Source organism: Callorhinchus milii, unplaced genomic scaffold (assembly GCF_018977255.1).
Source record: "Callorhinchus milii isolate IMCB2004 unplaced genomic scaffold, IMCB_Cmil_1.0 Scaffold2, whole genome shotgun sequence".
NCBI lineage: Eukaryota > Metazoa > Chordata > Chondrichthyes > Chimaeriformes > Callorhinchidae > Callorhinchus > Callorhinchus milii.
Window position 1 is genome coordinate 38,352,251 of NW_024704743.1, and position 21,137 is coordinate 38,373,387.

The following is a 21,137-nucleotide window of genomic DNA, read 5'->3' on the forward strand; positions in this document are numbered from 1 at the left end:
TAAACTCTTTAAACATAATCTCTTCAAGCATGATGTGACCATGCACTCCCCTGGTTAGCTTAGTCTGGTCAACTCTTGTGTTAAACAACTTCGGTACCATGCTGTGAATGACACATTTTATATGCCTTGGAAATGAAGGCCAGAGATAAAGCTGGGGGGATACAACTTTTTAATCCATTTTTGTTTTTTTAAGCTTGTTTAACGATATTCAAAAGCACATCATAGCAGCACTTGTTGTTTATTCCTTTATAGTTACTTATGTTTGAGAAAATGAATTGCAGTTCACTCTTGGGCCATTAAACTGATTGATTCAGAAAGCACACACGATGTCTCAGCTGGAGTCCTCCACACCAGTGCTCCAATCCAGCTGGATCATTTACAACCTCTAAATAGATTAAGGTTTTATTTATTACATGAATAATTTCAGACAATAGCCCCTTCCTATTGACACTAAGATTGCAATAGAGAACAGAGTTTCCAGCAGAAGACTGTGTCACTGAGCACTAGAGAGACCCAATGTGGTTTATTGATTGTGTGGAGGATCGGGGAGGGTTTGTTTTGACATTGGCCAGTCTCTTTCAAGAGAGAAGAACTGGGGCATATTAAGATAAGATGACAACTCCAGTCAGAAGGAAAAAAACTGATCCATTTTAAGAAAATCTAGATTTTAAATTGTGACTGATATGAGTAATGACTGGATTTAAGAAACTGTTCATATGTTTGACACTCAATGTCAACATTTCTTAAAAATTTCTAGTGCCACTTATTCCAAAACGCAGGTAAAACAACGATAACAAAATTGTGTTTTGTTCAGTGCTCTCCGGTAATTGTCTTGTGGTTCTGTTTCATAGTGTGTTTGTTGCTGAATGATCACAATTAAGCCTTTCCAATGTGCAGGAATGTAAGTCTGTAAAAGATGATCCATTACTAATATTTTATTATGAAACCGGTTCTGTGGCAGTTTAAAATGTGGCTGCTGAAACTTGTAACAAATCATCCCCTATAGCTTTAGCTAAGAGCACCCTGAAACCTTCTGCAACAGCCTGACTTGCAGTGTCTCAGGAAGACAGCCCTGTCTTAAGTCAATCACTTTAACTGTTCCATGTTTCACAATTCTCCTCAATTTCAGCATTTCTTTAAACAGACGTTTAAATGCGCTACAAAATGACACCTATCTTCGGTAAGATATTATTTTTGTAATGCTTCCAGTTATGACAAGAAAATTGTATTATTCCTCGTAAAGTAGTACCGCTCTCAAATAGGCAGGAAGTAACTAAATTTGCCTGAGTGTAACTTGCTCTCGAGAGGTCCTCTGTCCCATAAGGTTTATTTTTCTAATGTAACTTTCTTTGGCTTCAGCTTTGACATCTCCGATTGAGTATCAGAGGAATCACGTTGGCCCCAGTGGACCCAATAGCTGTAGCGGTGGGAGCAGCACAAGCCGTTCTCGACCATCTCGGATCCCCCAGCCCATCCGTCACCATTCCCCAGTCCTGGTCTCCTCTGCAGCCTCAGCCCAGGCCGAGGCAGACAGGTTGACAGGTATGTCTCCTCGCAACCCTCCCCCGACGACACTCAACAGCACCTTAGATTCTGGCTGCAGCCAATCTGACAGGCACCTGGAGCGAGAAGGCTGCGAAAGAGACTCGGAGCAGATTCCCAGGACCAAGGTCCTCGAGAGCCCCAGGAAAACACTAACCAACGCAGGAGAAGGAAATCTGAAGGAATTACGAGTTAGTCTAGAAGAGAACCGTTCGCCGAGAGGCAGTGTGGGCTCTCTGACGTTAGGGAAGCAACGTCCAGGAACCACATCACCTTTGAGTTCACCGCTGTCTACAACCTTCCCTTCCTCTCCCTTCAGCAAAGAGCCCTTTCCTCCTGGCAGTCCAGTTCTTAAGGGCTCCTTCTGGAGCTCGCACCCAGCTTCACCAGCCAGTCGCCCCGGTTCCTTCACCTTCCCTGGGGACACGGACTCGCTGCAGCGACAGGTCCACCGTCACTCCACGCACAGCAAGGACACTGATCGCATGAGCACATGCTCCTCGACCAGCGAGCAGTCGGTGCATTCCACCCAGAGCAACGGGGTAAGAGCGGAGCACGTCTGTCCTGTGAGCTCCTCTAAAACCTTCCCACGCTCTCCTTCTGTGCGTCAGTATCACTCTCCGTACTAATTCCTCCTGGCTCTTGAGAAACAAACTGCTCTGTTCCGAAACTTTAAAAGCAAATTGCCTAACCACTCATCGCTGTGACTGTCTACCTGTCAAGATTTTAAAAACAACACTTGCCAGTCTTTACTACTAACCACTGCTCCTGCAACTGCCTCCCTAACAGAAGGCAAAATAACAGCTAATGCAGACACTTGCAAACTTGTAGCTTCTCAACTTTTGGCAAAAAAAAACCCTACAGCTTCTCCCTTTTCCCTTATAGACCAGCATACTGCATATATTAACGGGGCATTTCTCTGGACTGGTAGCGCTACTTTAAACTGCTAGCTGCAACTCTTTTCTTTTGCCAGTTGCCGATTCAATGCATCACCCCCATCTTATTCAGCCCAGTTTCTGCAGCTGACATTTGGAGTCCTCTGTTCAAGAAACTCTCCAGCTTACAATGTAAGACATTGAAAGTGCTAAGGATGCCAATATGGTCTGACAGCCTCCGTCTGATTAATTTAATTTTAGACTTACCGCAGCCTTTTTCTGACTACATTTTGTTTCCAGCATCTCGCCAAATTTGTATTGCTTTTCCTGATGGATTTGGGGCACAGCAAAAGCAATTTTTATCAAATGTTGATCCAGAATATATTTTTCCATCATACTTCAGGCTAGAAACATTGTATGGATTACAGTGCAAATTATCAGGTTGAGAAATGTTTCAAGTAATCTGACAAAAATCTTAGAAGCGTTTTTTTTTACATTTATTTTTGCCCAGTTAATATTTCAGTTACCCTCTTGCATGCTCACGAAGGATTGCATGTTCCTTCAGCTTCCTAGCATGGCATTTTGATAGGATGTTACGTTCTGCTGTATTGATCTTATTTGGCTTCAAATTCTATGCTCCTTGCTGCATGATCGACAGATGCTAACACAACACAGAAACTGTGATCTTCTACTGTTTCACTTTCTCTGTTCTGGTCTTTTAAGTCGTCCTGTTTTTCTTTCCCTCCCCTCCGCCCCTTTATTTATGTTTGTTTGAAATTGTGTGTTTCCTGTCAGAAATGCAGGGCAACTGTACTCGTTTTGTCGGAAATGTTATACTTTGTATGCCAATATTGTGTACCCTACAGTTAATATGCAGAGTACTTAGTAGCACCAAGTTGTTATGTAGGTGGGAATGAGATTGTGAAAACACTGTGGCTGAAGAAAGCTGGGGAGATTTTGTTTTGATGTCCTCCAAACCTAATGATATTTTGATGTTCTCAGCAACCTTCTCTGTGGTAAAACACATAGGAAAATGTGAAGACAGTTTTGTTTCAACAACAAGAAATTGGATTAACAAGTTTGCACGTTGCCTCTCCCTGTGGACAATGCTGAGTGGCACTGTGTTGGTGTTATTAGAGTACAATGTAATGACACATGCCTCTGCTTTCCTAATGACAAATGGTTCCCAGGTGGGAGTACATGCTAAGTAGAGTCTGACAAAGAGTGATATAAATGTCAGAGTGTGGGTGTCTGCGTTTTATGTCTCACCAATCAATTACAGAAAGATACTGATGGAGGCCTGGGAGCAGGTTGCCAAGACAGCCTCTTGACTGAGGTGCAAGGTGGACAGATATTTTTTGCTCAAATGTGTTGCACGTAAACTATCAGAAGTGGCAGCAGAGTCTCTGGTCTTCTATTCATTCGTAGCCTTACCTTCACTTGCACTGAGTCGGACAGTGAGTAAAGGCATCCTGATGTTGCATCCATGAATCCCAGCAAGTCCCTACTGGTTTTAATTTGATTTAAGAGAACAAAATGAAACAACCAAACCTAACCAGTCTTAATGGTTTTCAAAATAACCTACAAATAACGGTACAAGTACTGCATATTATACAAGGGAACTAGATTGTTCCTATCCCTCGGATTACCCAATCTGACTGCAGATTTCAAGAGGATGGACTCCTTTTCATTCCGCGTGTGTTGTTTAAGAAACATTTACCTTTTGATATTTTATTTGTGTCTTGGAGCTGGGCTGGTACCATTAAAATAGGGGCTACTATTTATTATTTTGTAAGTTTGGTTCATGTGAGGGGAGGTCACTTTGTTGTGAAGAATTGAGAATTGAGTCCTTGGGATTGTCTTAAATTGAGAAGCTTTCATTGTCTATAGGCACTGATAAGGAGAGTAAAAAAACTTGCGTAGAGTCCAAAATGCAGTGTTTCTTGTCTTTATATTGAAAATGTAAATGTAGTCTTGAGCGAAGTTGATGTAAAGGAGCTAATTCCATGTACCCTGGAGAGGTAGGACATTCGCAGGTTAATCCCACCCCCCCACTATGAAAAACAGCATCATTCTGGTAAAACCTTTTCCCTTTGCTACTGAAATATTTTAGAAACTAATCAAACCATTTCCAAAGTGCTCTCTTCCTTCTGAATGTTTTATATGTCAGTTTGTTGTACTTGTATCTGTTTCTGTAAGCCTAATAAAAATAATAGTACTACACACGTTATTTAAAAGTGTTGCACGCCACTAATGTCAAAGCTTACAAATTTAAGCTATCACTTGTCGGCATGGCAGGGGTGTGGAAGCGAGGCCTTTTGTGAAATGAAAACTGCAACCCATGCCTATGTGACCACACTGCATTTTTAAACTGTAATATTCCGTGATTGCTTTAAAAACGCGTTTCACTTTTCCAACCTTGTTTCATCCTCCCCTGTAGAGTGAAAGTAGCAGCAGCAGTAATATCTCCACCATGCTGGTAACACATGATTACACCGCCGTGAAAGAGGATGAGATCAATGTCTGCCAGGGCGAGGTAGTGCAGATCCTGGCCAGCAACCAACAGAACATGTTTCTGGTGTTTCGGGCAGCCACTGACCTGTGCCCGGCAGCAGAGGGATGGATTCCTGGCTATGTACTAGGTCACACAACTATAATAATCCCGGACAACCCTGAAGGAACACTAAAGTTAGTCTCTCTTCGTTTGTATTTTGGTTGCATTACTTAAGTTACTCTGTTTCGTATACTTTCCTGGATCTTGCACAAAACGTTCTCGTTAAGAAAAAATGGACTGGATTCTTTGCATCAGATACGTTGGACTTGGCCTTTTCTAAAATGGGATTCATTTGGCACTTGGCTAAGCGGTCATTTCTCGCTCTGCAACAGGCTCTTAAATCAGCAGGTCTGCAGAAACGTTCGTTTCCCCGGACCAATCGGTTCATTTAGTAAATTGTCAGCTCACATACTTTATTTGCTTTAAAATCACTATTATTACTGTAGTAAAGCTACTCAAGTCTCAGGATAACTTCGGTGCTGCATATTAATCCTAACCTACTAAAATATGTTTTTTGAAATCAATAAGAACCAAAATGTTAGCCTTATCACCCTTTTTGCTTACTCCTGTTTTTCCCTCTATTTTTTCTCGGCCCTTCTTATTTGAACTTTATTATTTCTACCCTACCTTATCTCTTCAGTTTTGTTAATTTTTCTTCTAACCTTGAAAGCTGCTATTTTAAAATTCTTCTGCTGTCTCTTCTCGACATCCATTTTGAAATAGTGGCAACTATTTTTAAAATAGTATTTTAATTGGCTGAACAGTCGATGCAAAGTTGAAGGACTGAGGACTGCCATCGCAGCAAAGCGAGAAGTAGGATCTGCAAACGAATAAACCTTCCAATAGACAATCACGCCCAGAAAAGTTAACTTGGCCACGGTGCTGTGATGGTTAATCCACTTGCAATTCAGTTTGTGACCCACTAATTAGTTGCTTTATTAGACGTGAAGTGGGTTTTTCCGAATGCTGTATTCTTCAATGCATCAGAACTACTCTGCAAATGCAATCCAGTGGGGTATTCTGTAAATTTTCAAAGTGCAACCTCTACAATCTTCTACATGCAGCACAGAATATTTTTCATATCTTATGTAATCATGGTATAGATTGCAGAAAGAAAACAAATCAGTTATTTCATCAACAAGCCATTACATACCCGTACAGCAAGTACCATGATATTCGTCTATGCCGTGGCCTGAACTTGTCGATTAAACTATTGTCAAATTGTGAACCATAATTATCTCCTTAACAGAGAGTTCTCTACCTCCCCTCAACCTATGGATAATTAAGGTTCAACTGTATGAGATGGGATTATCTTCCTAATGTAATGACTGAATTGGTTCACTGTATGTTCAGTAAAGCACCTGTTACTGGAAATGTAATTTATGAAAATTGCTGCTTTTACTCTTCTCTATTGACTGTTTAAACACCGGATTGCACAAAAACATGCAAAATGACTAACTTTTTAACCCACTGCTGCTCTGGCTGTGACCCAGCATTTCCTCTCAGAAAGTCCTGCGCTTGCCCTGTCCTGTCTCACCACCGTCAGAGACTATGACACATAATCGGGTCTCGGATAATCGAGGTTCCTCTTTATAGTATGTATTTTATGTACTCATTACCAGTGAACTTTTTCGTAGTTCAATAATACAAAGCAGGTGCTTAATTGTTGCTTCTCTTCCCCCCCCCCCCCTTTTCCAATCCAATTTTCTATTAGGAAGTCAACGTCTTGGCACACTGCTCTCCGTTTAAGAAAAAAGAATGAAAAAAAGGATAAGGAGGGCAGAAAAGAAGGAAAGCTGGAAAATGGCTTCCGAAAGTCACGAGAAGGATTACCCAATAAGGTATCAGTTAAGGTAGGCATTGTAGCAGGCTTTAGCTGGAACTACTTGCTTGTAGAGAAAGACTCAGAATCCTGTGTCTCAACACACGTTCTGTGTTCGGTTTCTTGTGAAACGGACAGGCAATTGTATGGACGGTGAGAATAGATTCTCCACTAACGTTAAGAGTAAAACAACACTATCAAATGCTTTATAAAAGGTCAAATCTAGACTTTACTGAGTTAGCTGATCTCAGATGGAGCAGCCAAAGAGGTGCCACAATTGGCTTGTTCAATATTGTGAAAGTTTCCAGCTTTGATCTCCAGGCTGCACTGAGAAGTTGATAGCCTCAGAACCTCAGGCAGCCTCAGTATTCCATAAAAGGGGGAAAATGCCCTGATTTTCACTCCTGTTTGGTCGCCAGCAGCCTGGCAGGAAATTTTGTCTGATGTGAGTATTGGGTGAGGGCAGGAATGGGTTGAATTATGGCCCTTAATGGCCAAATAGCCTGTTTACAATCACCCTCTGTGTCAGGGTAACCGTATTGATTTAACTCTACATTCCCTACCTTTACTTTCTTGCTTCATGCATTTGGGTTACTCACACCGACCTTATACCCTCTCCTACCTTCTTCCCACCTAAATTTGAGTTTGCCCTGGTAGTTTTCTAGTCAAATCTAATTTTCTTGCTCGCTTCTTATACCCTTTCATATTCTCTTGCAACCATTTTCTAATTTCCTTTGTTCACTATTCTCGCTCTCACTGGTCAATATTTCTCTCACCCCCCCCTTTCTCCACCCCTGGCTCCTACCCTCCCCAGCAGATGTCTCTGCCTCCCTTTATCCACTTCCCTCACTGAGCTGTGACTCCTCTACCCCTAATCCTCTCAGGCATTTTCTGACCATTCCTGTCCTCGGTGGTGGACACACAGTTGTAGCAGGAAACTCTTAAGTTTGACCAGCGCTGATACAAATCACAAGCCTCTCCAAAAAGCCCTCTCACTGCAATTTCTCATGACATGGGAAGCTCAAAAGTGGAATACATGCGTTGACAGAGTTACCTGGCACTTATCTGCTAAGTGGTCAACCCAGTCACACAGTCTTTAACTCAGCTTTAACAGTGGGTTTGCATAACATGATTGACCGTTGTAAAACTGACCCATTAAGTTCTTTAGCAATATCCTGCAGTGAGAGGGGTTATAATTAGCACTCTTCACAAATTGTCTCAGTACAATTAGTCTAAGTGCTATAAAACCTGACTCACCAGCTTCATGTCTTTTAAATTCTCTCAAGTGTAGGAGTGTGCCATAAACAGGTCCAACTTTTGTGGACTTTTATTAGCTAACCTTACAGTAGCACTGTGACTTCAGTTGGATGGACACTGTTATGTTGTATTCATGTATAATCTGGGTATACTTCCAGCTGCTGTCACGGACTAGGGCCTTCCTGTGCTTAGAGCGCAGACACGGAGGGACTCCCAGCATCAGCGATATCCTAGCATCCTCTGTGAGCAGCACAGTTTAGTGACGTCAGCAATGACCTAACAACACGGAAGCACTGACTGGTGGCCATATTTATAACATGCCCTATTATAATGCAGGGTCTGATTTTATGGACCTAACCTATACAGTTGGGTCTAACTATTAACCTGCTGATGGTACTCACATATTTTAGTACCTATTGAATTAGTTGAAACCCGCACTGATAATTATACGCAATGACCCAATTCACAAAGATCATCAGGTTTTCCATAAAAATATGTAGGGAATAAAAAATATGGCTAAACAAATGTTTTGCCGAATGTTGTTTGCAGTTAACAAAGGTCCCATTACCCAGTACATTGTATACTATTCAGTTAGAGATCATCAGATAAATAATTGCTGGGCAGACAAGTTATAACTGTAAGAAGTCTGATGGTTGCAATTCCCAGAATTGAAGATGGAAAATAAATTTTGATGAGAGCTGAAATTCCTCACGGTCTTTTTTTTAAACAACTACAGAAAAATTAAGACTGAATGTAAGAATAATCCAAAATTTAAATCTTAATACTGTGCACTTAAGCATAGGTCCATGAGGAATTTGGGGCTTCGTAAGTGTTCAATCACACCAGACTTCTCAGGAATTGAGTCCTAAATTATTAGAACAGGGAATGAACCATTCTTATTTCTGTCTTCCTTTCAGCTCCTGAACCCCAACTATATTTATGACGGTGAGTTATTTCAATTGTTTCTACATTTCTCAGAGCAGAAGTCAGACATTTTGTTTTAAAACCTCTGCAGCTATGTGTGCCATGGAGTGAGTAGTAACTGACATGATCAAATGTAAAGTGAATCTTAGGTCTAAGAGTGCATGCTTACAACAAAAGACCTAAATAATGCGTTTGACCAAATATCCCAACTAGAGATTTCTTGTCAGTTTTTAACAAACATCTACTTTCAGCAAGGAGACATTTAATTTGCTAAGTATCACCTACCTTAGCATTCTGGATGTCCAAGTCAGTGATTTTACCGTGCCTGGTGGACAGTAACTACTTAATCTGGGTCCTCAATTAAGGGGCTCAGTTAGATGAGTTTGCCATGAGGTTGACTCTGCTTCCAATTGCATTGATGGTTTGGTATTGACTGAAAACCTTCCCTCTCTGCAAAGTAAACCCATCTCTGAAGCAGGTCAATTTAATTTTGTAATCAGTTCATAGGCACTGCAGTTCTCTCATTTGCTAGGTTTTGTTGCCTTCCCTGCCATTTTCAAATATTGCAAATTCAACAGAAATTGCAAATTAGCAATTCCCATCCATTTTGAAAACATTGCTAATTAGACTGCACTGGGAGTTTCTCCTGGTATCCTGGCCAACTATTCCCCAAATAAAATTGGTCACTCACACCTTGGCTGTTTGTGGAATATTGCTGTGCGCAAATTGGCAGCTGCATTTCACTCACAAATTACACAGTCAATTCGGTTTGCAGTTTTTCCTGTGAAGCGCTTTGAGACAGCTTGACCGAGTGATAAGGCGAAATATCAAATGCAAAGATTATCGCTGTTTATGTATTTCACATGTTCTGCATTCACGGACTAATTGTATAAATGACCTGCTTTATTCTCCAGTTCCCCCTGAGTTTCTCACCCCACTAACAGACGTGACATGTGAGGCAGGGGAGACGGTCACCCTGAAATGCCGAGTCTGTGGTCGCCCCAAAGCTGCAATAACTTGGAAGGCCCCAGACCAGAGCACGCTGAGCAACGATGGGCATTATAGCATCATGTACAGGTAAAGGTCACCTTAGTATTTCTTCTCCTTAATGTCGCTGACTCTTTCCTGGGGTATAATTCCCGTGTACCAACTATCCTCTAGTACCTCTCCCAAATGACTGTATTTGAGCCTAGCCAGTGAGTTTCAGCAGAGTATTCAATTACAGAGGACATCACAGCAAGGCTGATCCTCTCTTAACCAACGTTTACAGGAACACTTTTTAGGATCAAGAGCCTTGGCTGATTTTCTTCATCTTCCATCACTCCCGACCTGATTCCTGAAGGCACTAAGACTAATTTCTTCCAAGTTCCCTGTGAACAATACTTGTTATTCACTGCTGTTTCCTTGAGACAGTTGTTCTACCAGCATTGTAGTCAATCTTTTTATGTTTGTGACTTACAGTGATTCTGGTGACACCACGCTCAGGATATTCAATGTGAGCACTGAAGATGATGGCACTTACACGTGTATAGCTGTGAATGATGTGGGATCAGCCTCCTCCTCTGCAATCCTGAGAGTTCTAGGTCAGTTTTTCACTGCATTTTGAAGCTTCTCTTTTTCTTGTGAATCGCTTTTATCTACAGGCTTGTCTTTGACAAGGCTGACATCTAGCACTGCTCTTGTCAGGAAACATCAGAACAGACCATTTGAAAGACACTAGTGTCTTTCAAATGGTCACATACCTGGCCACTCACTCATCATCAGCAAGAGTACTGCCACTGAGCCAAGCTGATATCATAATAAAGTGCAGCCTTATTATAGTGTGCATCACAAAAGTATGAATTTGCCTATTACACATTTGCACTGAGAAACCTATTTGTGTGTGTGTGCTGTCAGCCCACTGGCATTAAAATGGCCAATTTCTGGGTCATCAGGTTGCCTGATGCAAACCCTCGATTGTCCAGTGCCTTGGAAAGCCCTCTGCACGTGAAAGGTGTTATATTAATGCAATGGCGGTGTCCTGATGAATCAGAGAGAAGTCAGCAATTTTTTTCTTTCATCGCAAAGGAAACAAGTCAGGCTACTGTGATCATTAAAACCCATTATTGCACTGTAATGCAGGATGGGATTTTATGTATCCAAACACCATGCTATAACTAGGCTGCAAAGTATCAGAAAGACAGCACTCAATTAAATACAAATGAATGTACAGTGATATCTACCCTTTATTTATCTCTTTTCACATCATTTAGTTTATGATCCTCCCCTCAGTGATGCCTTTTCCGAATTTTCCCACCTTTCTAACCAGCCTCACATAGTGCTTCTTGTACACCTGTCACACTGCTGTAAATGTGTTACAATCCTGTCGTGCTCCTGTATGCTGCTGATCCCCTGACTACTGGTTTTGAATGCATTTTTGTTTCCCTTGTGCCTGACCACCAGAAAGTCTTCAGTAAGCACTTCTCCGCTCCTTCTTCCTGTTGCAGAGAGAAGGTGCAGGGGATGCTATCGGAGTAACTCAGCCTCGCTCAGGCTCTGACACTGATCTGTTATCCGTGTGAAACTGTGCAGAGGGAAATAGAATCGTTGGCCAAAGAGAAAAAAATGCCTGTCACTCAAGTAATTACTTTAAGCCACGTCCATCCCGTACTCAGTGCGTGTGCTCACTTATTAACACTGAGCTCTTCAGTGTGTAGACAAACACAGTGGCGGAGGAGAAAAGAAGGATTGTCTCATTTTGATTAAGTGGGTGAATAACAACATGCAACAGTCCACCGAGTATGCTCAGAACCAATGGCCGCTTCCACGTAGAAAGCTGAGAGGAACTTAATTTGTAAAAGAGCTTACTTGATTAATGGGTATGTTAACATTTTACTTTCTTTGTTTTGTCTTCAGGACCTGGAAGTGATGGAATCCATGTGATCTGGAAAGATAACTTTGATTCCATTTACACTGAGGTAGCAGAGATTGGCAGGTAACTTTCCATTCCACATCACCATTCCCTGCACGTTCCTTTCTCTGAATTTGCAATGGCCTGTTTTTTAATCTGTTACTGTCAGTTGCTTATATGAGTGGCAAATTGTGTTATCCAGAGGAGCACTCTGTTGATGTTTCATTGACATTTAATAAGCAGTTGAGGCATTTCATAAAGAATAATCCTTCACAGTTTTCAGACAGGGCTTTTCCAATAACAGAAATTGCTGATGCATGTGTCTACAAACACTGTAGATCTGAGAACTACTGCAAAGAAGATAAAAAAGGTAATTTAAAAGATAAAAGATAAAACTTTGAAAAATATTTGGCTTTTTAAAAAAAAATTAAGTAGTTACTTTCATATTGATTAGAATGAAAATTAAATAGTCCATATAGTTCGTACATGAGATTATTGTTTAAGGGATGTAGATACTGTAATGTATTATTTTTCGTCTAAAGGGTTATTAAAACAGTGGCTACTTTGCCATGAAGAGAGTGGAGGCACATGCCATAGCACCATTAAATAGAGAATTAATGATAATGATAATAGTAATAATAATAAGTATAGAATTGATTAAAGATTAGAAAAATATAGAGTCTAGGGAAGGAATTGGGATTTGTCAGCTGGAGCGGTAGAGCCAGCACAGTATACAATTAATAGTCTGAATGGCCTCCTCCACTGCTGTCATTTCTATATTTCTATAAGTTATATTAATGAGATTGTGACTGAAACATTTGAGTTTTAAACACACATCTGTTTTAAACTATGTTCAGTGCAGGGAAGTGGAGTGCAATACAACACAAATTAACATTTTTTAGCACTTTCACATTGGACATTGTACCACAAAGCTAGTAAAGGTGGAGTTGGAGTTTGAAGCTGAAGACAATATCTTTTGAACTGAAGGTCCTACAGCAAAGTTGTTCTGTGCCAACTTTTAGTCCTATCTTTAAGGATCTCCTAAACTCAACTTGTCTGATGTTGCAGTGTATATAACACATAAGTCAATAACTTAAATAACAACAATTTGACATGTTTTAGTGCTTGAGATTTCTGCAAGTGAACAGCATCTCAAATTGTCTGTTTTAGTATTTTATTATGATGCGGAGATTAAAAAGCCAAGCCCCATAGCCCAGGACCACACTTTGTTTGAAGAGAGGGGAAGAGATGGGAAAAATCAAGGAGTGGTAAATTAGCATCAAGTATGGGTTTTAAAAGTCAGTCAATTATAAGGAAAGGACTTTTGAGAAGGGTTGGAGGGTCCACTGTTTCTATGGTAGTATTGATTTGTGCACATGTTTTTTTTCCCCTAAGCTAGCAAATATAGTTAACCCATAATGACTGTTGTTTACATTACATTTGTTTTAAAATAAATCATTGTTTTCTGCACGTGAATAGTCACTGGTGAGTTGGAGTGCCGTTAAATTGATGGAAACTTCTTTTTGTTTCAGGGGAAGGTTCTCTGTGGTTAAAAGATGTGACCAGAAGGGAACTAAACGAGAGGTGGCTGCAAAACTCATCAACAAAAAAATGATGAAAAGGGACCAGGTTATTCATGAGCTTAGGATCATGCAAAATCTCCAGCACCCTCAGCTTATTGGCCTTCTGGATACCTTTGAAACGTCAACCAACTATATACTTATACTCGAAATGTGAGTGAAGATTTCTTCATTTTACCTTTCACTGGGTTTATCTGACAAAACACCTTTTGCTCACCTTTCATGAATAGTACTCAGTGCCAAATAGATGTGCTATTAGTTCTAGATTTTTCTTTTCTGTTAGAAGGCTGTGCCACCCACAGCTCACAACAGAAACAGGCAGAGCCAAGTAGAAGAAATCTTTTATTTCTACAAAAGCAGTTTTTTCCCATCAAGCTTTTTTGAAAAAAAATCTCTTGTGTTTCTACAATTTATTTATTACATTCATTTATTTACGTTTGACTACTGTCCACATAATGCGCATATTGATTGCTAGGTCCAATTCAATTCAAAAACAGCCTTGGTTATGCACATTCAATAATTGAATTGTCACAATATGAACTCTAATAGTTGTGGACTAATTCAGAAGTTGAAATGTCGTCAAAACACTACTTAAAACACTACTTCTTGATGTGTTTCATTCCCAATTTTGGTTTGTTTAATTGGAATGTATATTCAACTGAATTGCTACATACTTCTAAAGGTTATGAGGAGAAATATGTGTATAATTGCTAATGTCTCACATTGATCGCTATTATCCTCTAATGTACATTAGTCCTGTAGCTCAGTGGTTAAAGCACTCACTTTGCAAGTGAGAGACCCGGGTTCGATTCCCAGCAGGGTGAAACCTTGGGCAAGTTTCCTTACTCCAAAGGACTGATAATAATCCCTCNAAAAAAAATTGGTCACTTCAAGCCACGACTATTTGTAGGACACTGCTGTGCGCAATTGGCTGCCGCATTTCGGCCACAAAATATGCAGTCAATTCACTTTACAGTCTATTCTGTGAAGCGCTTTGAGACGTCTAGAAGACATGAAAAGCGCTACATCAAATGCAAGGATTACTATTATTATTACAACTCCTGGTTAGTGGTAGCCGAGGGACAAAGGCAGATACATTAGTGAGAGACTGAAGCCTGTTTCAGTTGCGTATGAATGGCTAGTTCTGAAAATATTTATGCTTACACTGCCTTTAGCTAACAGAGATAGATTGACAGAACAAATGTTCAGATTTATAACATTTTAGCATATTGTGCAATACAGCAACATTCAGCTTCCCTGTAATCTCTAGCAGCACAAATGATACATGAGTAAAATTGGCCTGTGCCAATAAAAGAGTGCTGAGTTACAACCACATATGGCAAATAAATAGCAGATATTTCAAAAAAGTCTAGTTCTGGTTATCTCTTCATGTAGAATGATCATCCAATAAATGTGCAACATTCGTGTGTGCAGTACAGAGTACTGTAAACTCAATATCAAGCTACGATAACTAAACCACATGATTAGCTCTTCTTTGAGATCCTTAAAGTGAAAAGCCTATCATTTTTTATGTGTACGGGCTCTTTTTTTCCAAAAAGCACATCAGTTTTGAAAGCACGTTTTACTTGGGGTAAGTTCTGTGCCATTTTTCACCCGATTCCTACAAGGTAAGCGATAGCTGGGAGCTGAGTGCATGACTACTGTAATCGAATAGAGAGGACACTGTAATCTGATCGAATGGGTCAGATGACACGAAGCCGGCAGGCAGTATTTGAGACTTTACAATTACTCTCTGTACTCCTGGAGATTGGATTACACCCTTGACCTCAGTTGCCGATGTCTTATTATTTATAACGTACCCCGTACACGAGAAGGAGATTTTTCTATTTTGGGTCAGTTGCTGTGTCAGCAACAGCTGTGTGTGCAGATGTCACTTGTTTGAGCCCAGCAAAGGAGAGAACGATACAGACTTTACTTCTGTACTATATATCTTCCTGCTGCTTTTCTGTATGCACAACTTCTACACAATTCGTTGACAAAATATACAGTCACTACATTTTATAGTATATTGTGTGAAGAGCTTTGAGACATCTCAAAGGCGTGATAAGGCGCTGTCTCAAATGCAAGGATTATTATTATAATAGTTTACAATAGCTGTCTGATGCTTCTGATTGTCCTTGTTTAAATGCATCATTATGATTATTATTATTTTTATTAAACGTGGTGATAGAAAATAAAACCATTCATTAATCAGAGATACAAAAAAAATCCTGGTTAGTAATACATAATAAACTCAAATATACTCAACAGGTATATGTGTTGTTTAACTAATGTCATTAAACATCTAGCTATAGATGAAAACATTTTACCTTGGGACAATCAGTTTAGACATTAAAGAGATATAGGGTGGCAATGTCCTGGATCAGATCACAGACTATCTTCATGTGTATCAGTTATTTGTGTTTTGTCATTCACACGTCGATTGGAAACCATGAAAATTGCCTGCAGTGATGGATTGGCTTCAATTTGTATGTTGAATGTCAAATTGACAACCTGCAATATTTTGAGGTGGTCATTACACTAATTGCGGCCACCCCTTTGTAGATGTGAAAATGATGTGGATATTGAGTTATCATGGGAAATACAGATTGGCTTCATTACTAACCAAAAAACACTTCCATCAGGAGTTATACTGTCACTATAGTACAGCTACTACATATGCTGTGCCATCCCCTCGCTCTATCTCTGTTTTTCTCTCAGACTTTCTAACTTTCTTTCTCTCTCTCTGTGAATTTATCTCTCATACTCTCTCTGATACAGTCTAAATTTCTTTCTCCCTCTGAGTCTCTCACACTCTTTCTCACTCACTATTGCTTCTTTTCCTGCGGATCCAGAGGACACTTCAACAAAGATCCTGTTTCTTTAAAGCTAATTGTTCAATACGATTGATGTGATCTTGACTGTTGTTAGTGATGTTTTTTAAGCATGGTACCAACTATATTTGAAATGGGGTGAAGAAGGGATACTCAGAGGGACTAACAGAGAGCATGGATACCCTTGAGCGCCTCCTTATGGTGGCCTCGAGAGCAGCACTGAGAGCCATCTGACAGCAGGTCACCTTACCTGAACACAATTTGGGATTGGTGCCAAAAAGGAGGATTTTTTTTATTTAAAAAACTTACCAAATACTGTATAATTGTCAAATAATGTAATTCATTATCATCCACTTTTTAGAGCGGACCAAGGTCGCCTTCTCGACTATATAGTAAATTGGGGGAATCTGACTGAAGAGAAAGTGGCATCGTATCTCAGAGAAACTCTGGAAGCCCTCCACTATCTACACAACTGCAGAATTGCCCACCTAGACATCAAGGTTAGTGATGCCACTCACTCAGCATTGCAAACGTTCAGACTTAACCAGCTCAATACTCCACACTAGTATTCATGTCTTCTCAAGTTAGTCACTTTCTTTGTAAGTTTTAATTCTGTTATTTTGAACTAGAGATAAATTTACCGTAATATCCCGTGGATGAGCAGTACCGTTGCATGATTCTTATGACTTACAAGCCTGAGGGTTCAACTTGTAGCTATGTTTTAGCACTAGTTGTGCAAATTCTGTACAATAAATGGTTTTTGCAAGTCATTATATCTGAGATACTTAATAGTGCTGTATTGACAGTGGGCAAAGCTATTTTCATAGGTTCTCAAGTTGCTGTGTTACCTGTAAACTAATCATCTTTCTTATGTTTCTAACCATTAAAGCCAGAAAATGTGCTGGTAGACCACAGCTCAGCCAAACCACTCATCAAGCTTGCTGACTTTGGAGAAGCCGAACAGCTAACTACAGCGTATTACATTCATCAGTTGCTGGGAAATCCTGAGTTTGCAGCACCAGAAATTATTTTAGGAAATTCTGCCTGTCTTACCTCAGACACGTGGAGCACTGGAGTGCTTGCCTATGTCCTCCTTAGTGGTGTGTCTCCGTTTTTGGATGAGTGTGTCGAGGAAACCTGCTTGAATATCTGCCGGCTGGACTTCAGCTTCCCTGACGACTATTTCAGTGGCGTCAGTCAAGCTGCCAAAGATATTGTTTGTTTCTTACTACAGGGAGATTCAAGCAAACGGCCCTCAGCTGCAGTGTGCCTCCAGGAGCCTTGGCTGCAGCCGGGCATCCACAAAAGTACTGAAATTCTGAACACGTCACGACTGACTTCCTTCATTGAACGGCGCAAACACCAGAACGATGTTCGACCGGTTGGTAACATAAAAAACTTCTTACAAAGTAGACTCTTGCCAAGAGTGTGACCCTAAAAGTGGAGATTTTTTACTCATTCTCTTTCACCTGCCAACAAGGTTGGGGACGGTGTCTCCAGCCAATCAGCTGTTGACTTGAATAAAACTAAGAGTGTATCAGCTGCTATACACATGTGTCAGTGTGTGGAATTACATGCCAAGGAACCCTGCAAAAAACAGTACTTGGGATCCAGTGCCATCCATGGAATGCAATGCTGGTGGGGAGGAAAAACAAGTTCTGCACGAACAGCTGGATTCTCATATTTGACAGTATTTTATTTCCAATCCCTGGAAACCACTTTTCATACATTGTCTAGGAAATCATAGAGAACAAATCTTCATTATTGTTGTAATATTTAATAAAACTCACTGGAGTTTGAAACTGTTAATGATGTGATTTTAAAAACAAGTTAGCCAATAAAGAACAAGTTTTCTTTTTCCTCCCCACATGGTTGTCTGTTAAAGCAACCATGGAATAATAAGACTAAACACCTGATTTTTACTGGTCATAAAGCTTTCTGATCGCCTCACCAATATTTAAATTATAATCCCATACATTTAGCCAGATATGGCTCAAGTGTTTACTGCTGCAAGTTCAACCTCGGACCTTTTGCGTATAATAGAAAAAAAGTTGTGTTGCTCTGATTATATATAAGCCTTACTTGTATAAAGACCGTTATCTGCCTTCAGTCTGTATTTTTTTAATGGTTTGCCATTCTGGAACTCATCCCCCCCACCCACTCATCCCCCAGCCAGGCCATCGATGCTCTCTTTTTGTTAAGGAGGGGGATTTTGGAGTTGCACCATGGCCTGTCAATCAGATTGCAGAGCAGTTAAGGAGGAATACGTACTGTAAATGCACTCATTGTATTTTACGTTTTAATTCATATCATGTGCAATGTTGTGGCTTTAACATTTTATGCAACTCTATTTATGAAGACCTCTGTTGTATCTGTAATAAATATTAAAGAAAAGCACGTACTTGGTACTGCGAATAACACAGTCGTTTGAGTTCTTTATCGTGCTCCTCTTCAGTAAACCGGCTAACTACAAGAAATTGCATCGCAGTCGAGTATATTTGGGGCATGAGCAGTAATTCATCAAACCCAGGAGATGCAACTCTGCAGTATGTCTGCTTATATCTAGAGATACTGGCAAACCAACAATACTGGGGAAGAAAAATGGGAACTCAAAACTGGATGCATTTTCATGCCAAACTCATGTTATTTTTTAATGTATAATAGCCTGTTCAATTCCTTTTTTAAGTTTTTATCAATTTTGCATGTATATTTCTTTTGTACAGAATCCATTAAGTGTTTCACAAATAGTGCTGTAAATACTTTCTTTGCCATCTGTTTTTTTTTCAAATTAAACATATGCTGCAACACAATTTTTTTTATTTCTTCTGAATCCATTTCTGCTCGCGCACTTCAGCACAAGAGGGCAGTCGTGAACGGCATCGCTGAGAAAACAATCGAAAGATGCTATTTTTTAATTTATAAAAAGAGAAGAGCCCATACAACATGCTTGACTTGATGGTGTGATTTGCATCTTGCATTGCACGTGAACAAAACACTTCCACAAAGTGGTGCTTCTTTAAAGAAGATCCTAGACATGCTATGGATACAGTTTCGAGTGAGAAGCCTAAACACTATTCTTCCAGTAAATGATAACCAAAGCTCCTAATGGAATGTGCTAGCTGCCAAGCTCCATATCAGAAACACTTTCAAAAGTACTTTTATTATTATTTATTATAACTAAGATAATGCTAATGTTTTGTAAATGCTAATCTTCCCCGTTCATCCTCATTTGCTCAATTTCCCTGTACAAATAGGGTATAACTGAAGTTCCACAGGAAAAAGTGACCTGACTTGCTATTTGTGACCTACGTCCTTAATGAGATTAATTTTGAAAATAAACAAGGACCCCTTAACAACTGAACACACATCCACTACCATTTTTGTCCTTGCTGCCAGGCACACCTCAACAGAATTGTTTAGAATAAAGCAGAAGGCTATCTTGCTGAGGTCTTCTCATTGAGTAGTAAGGTATCAGATCTAGCTGACTATCTGACTGCTTGAGAATGAAATCCAACAATAAAACTGGTTCTGAAGTGACTGCCACCTGGTGGACTTTGGAACATATTATACTTTTTCCTCAGAATTGTTATAGTGCAGATCAAATATAGCAGGGTTAGTATCGTAGAGTTACCCAAGGGGGTTAAGCTTACTCTCTGTGGCCTGGGCCTGGCACCAGATCCCTGTTTCCCAACCATTCCCTGGATGGTTCCGCCGCGCTCTAAATATTTTTTCCGGATGGGTGAATTTCCACTGGTACCAAATAGTTGAAGAGGTGATACAAGTGGTGCCTGTGGCGTTCGTGGCAGGACCCTATTCGTGGACCAGGACCTCCTGACAGTGAAGGTTGGAGTGTGCTTGGCTGACCTTGTGTAGGCAAAGATATTGCAGAGAACGTACTGTGTATTTTGTGGGTGAAACTCTGCAGCCGATTGCGCACAGCCGTGTACCGCAAAACGTCGTGGATTGAGTGACTACATTTTTTTTAAAAAAGGAATTATTACCGCCAGAAAAGCAACCCACCAATCCACTAATAACCGGGTTCCTACTTACTGCTAGATAAACAGGCGTGTGGAGTAAGGAAACTTGCCCAACGTTTCGCCCAGCCGGGAATCAAACCCAGGTCTCTCGTTTGCGAGACGATTGCTCAAACCACTGAGCTACAGGGCTCCACAAAAGAATGTCGGACAAGGTAGGAAGGGGAATAAGGCAAACATTTAGCAAGAGAATAAAAGTAACATAGCTTGAAGAAGATATAACCAATTTCTGAAATATTTCTCTGAATGGGCAATTCCAGCACAAAAATAAAGTATATTGAATGCCAGAACATACAATTAACATGCAGTCGCAGAGAGCAGCAATAGGTAAGCTTGCACGTCAGCCCTCTACAGTCAGACGTCCAGCAAAGGCCATCTGATTCCCCCAGGCTCAGCCTGACACCTCGCTTCACTAGTTTCATCCTCAGCCAGGATCAGCAAGAACGGAAAGCAACGAGAAAGCAGTAACACCAAAAATTAATAACTCATTAAAAAATATGGTTAATCAGCTCAGCCGGTCTGCTTCTCTTTGTTTTAATCTAAAGTGGCCAATAGTCCCTCTCTTTTTTCCCCCAATTTTCTCCCCTTTTCTCCTGAAGGCAGGTTCAATGAGACCGACCGCAATCCCAAGTGGTCATTTCGAATCATTGATATTTACAGTACAGCCCATTGAGTCTCCCAACGGCTCTCAGAGCAAGCTTTTCTTCCAATCCCATTGCCTTGCCCGATTTACTGACTCTTCACGACTGTTTGTGGGACATTGCTGTGTGCGATTGGCTGCCATATTTCGCCCACAAAATACACAGTATGTTGTGTGAAGTGCTT

At 40.4% G+C, this 21,137-nt stretch overlaps 1 protein-coding gene across 2 annotated transcripts in view; it reads left to right on the forward strand.

Annotated features, from left to right (window-relative positions):
• Positions 1–19,088, forward strand: part of LOC103183938 (triple functional domain protein) — a 193,295-nt gene extending 174,207 nt beyond the window's left edge. For both annotated transcript variants that reach the window (XM_042331946.1, XM_042331945.1), the window contains 10 exons: positions 1,360–2,084; positions 4,858–5,105; positions 6,686–6,824; positions 8,968–8,995; positions 9,889–10,051; positions 10,436–10,557; positions 11,870–11,948; positions 13,397–13,597; positions 16,640–16,778; positions 17,168–19,088. In XM_042331946.1, the coding sequence (XP_042187880.1) occupies positions 1,360–2,084; positions 4,858–5,105; positions 6,686–6,824; positions 8,968–8,995; positions 9,889–10,051; positions 10,436–10,557; positions 11,870–11,948; positions 13,397–13,597; positions 16,640–16,778; positions 17,168–17,710 (2,387 nt within the window). In that variant the 3' untranslated portion in view covers positions 17,711–19,088. The remainder of the gene's footprint in view (positions 1–1,359; positions 2,085–4,857; positions 5,106–6,685; positions 6,825–8,967; positions 8,996–9,888; positions 10,052–10,435; positions 10,558–11,869; positions 11,949–13,396; positions 13,598–16,639; positions 16,779–17,167) is intronic.
• Positions 19,089–21,137: the final 2,049 nt, after the last annotated feature.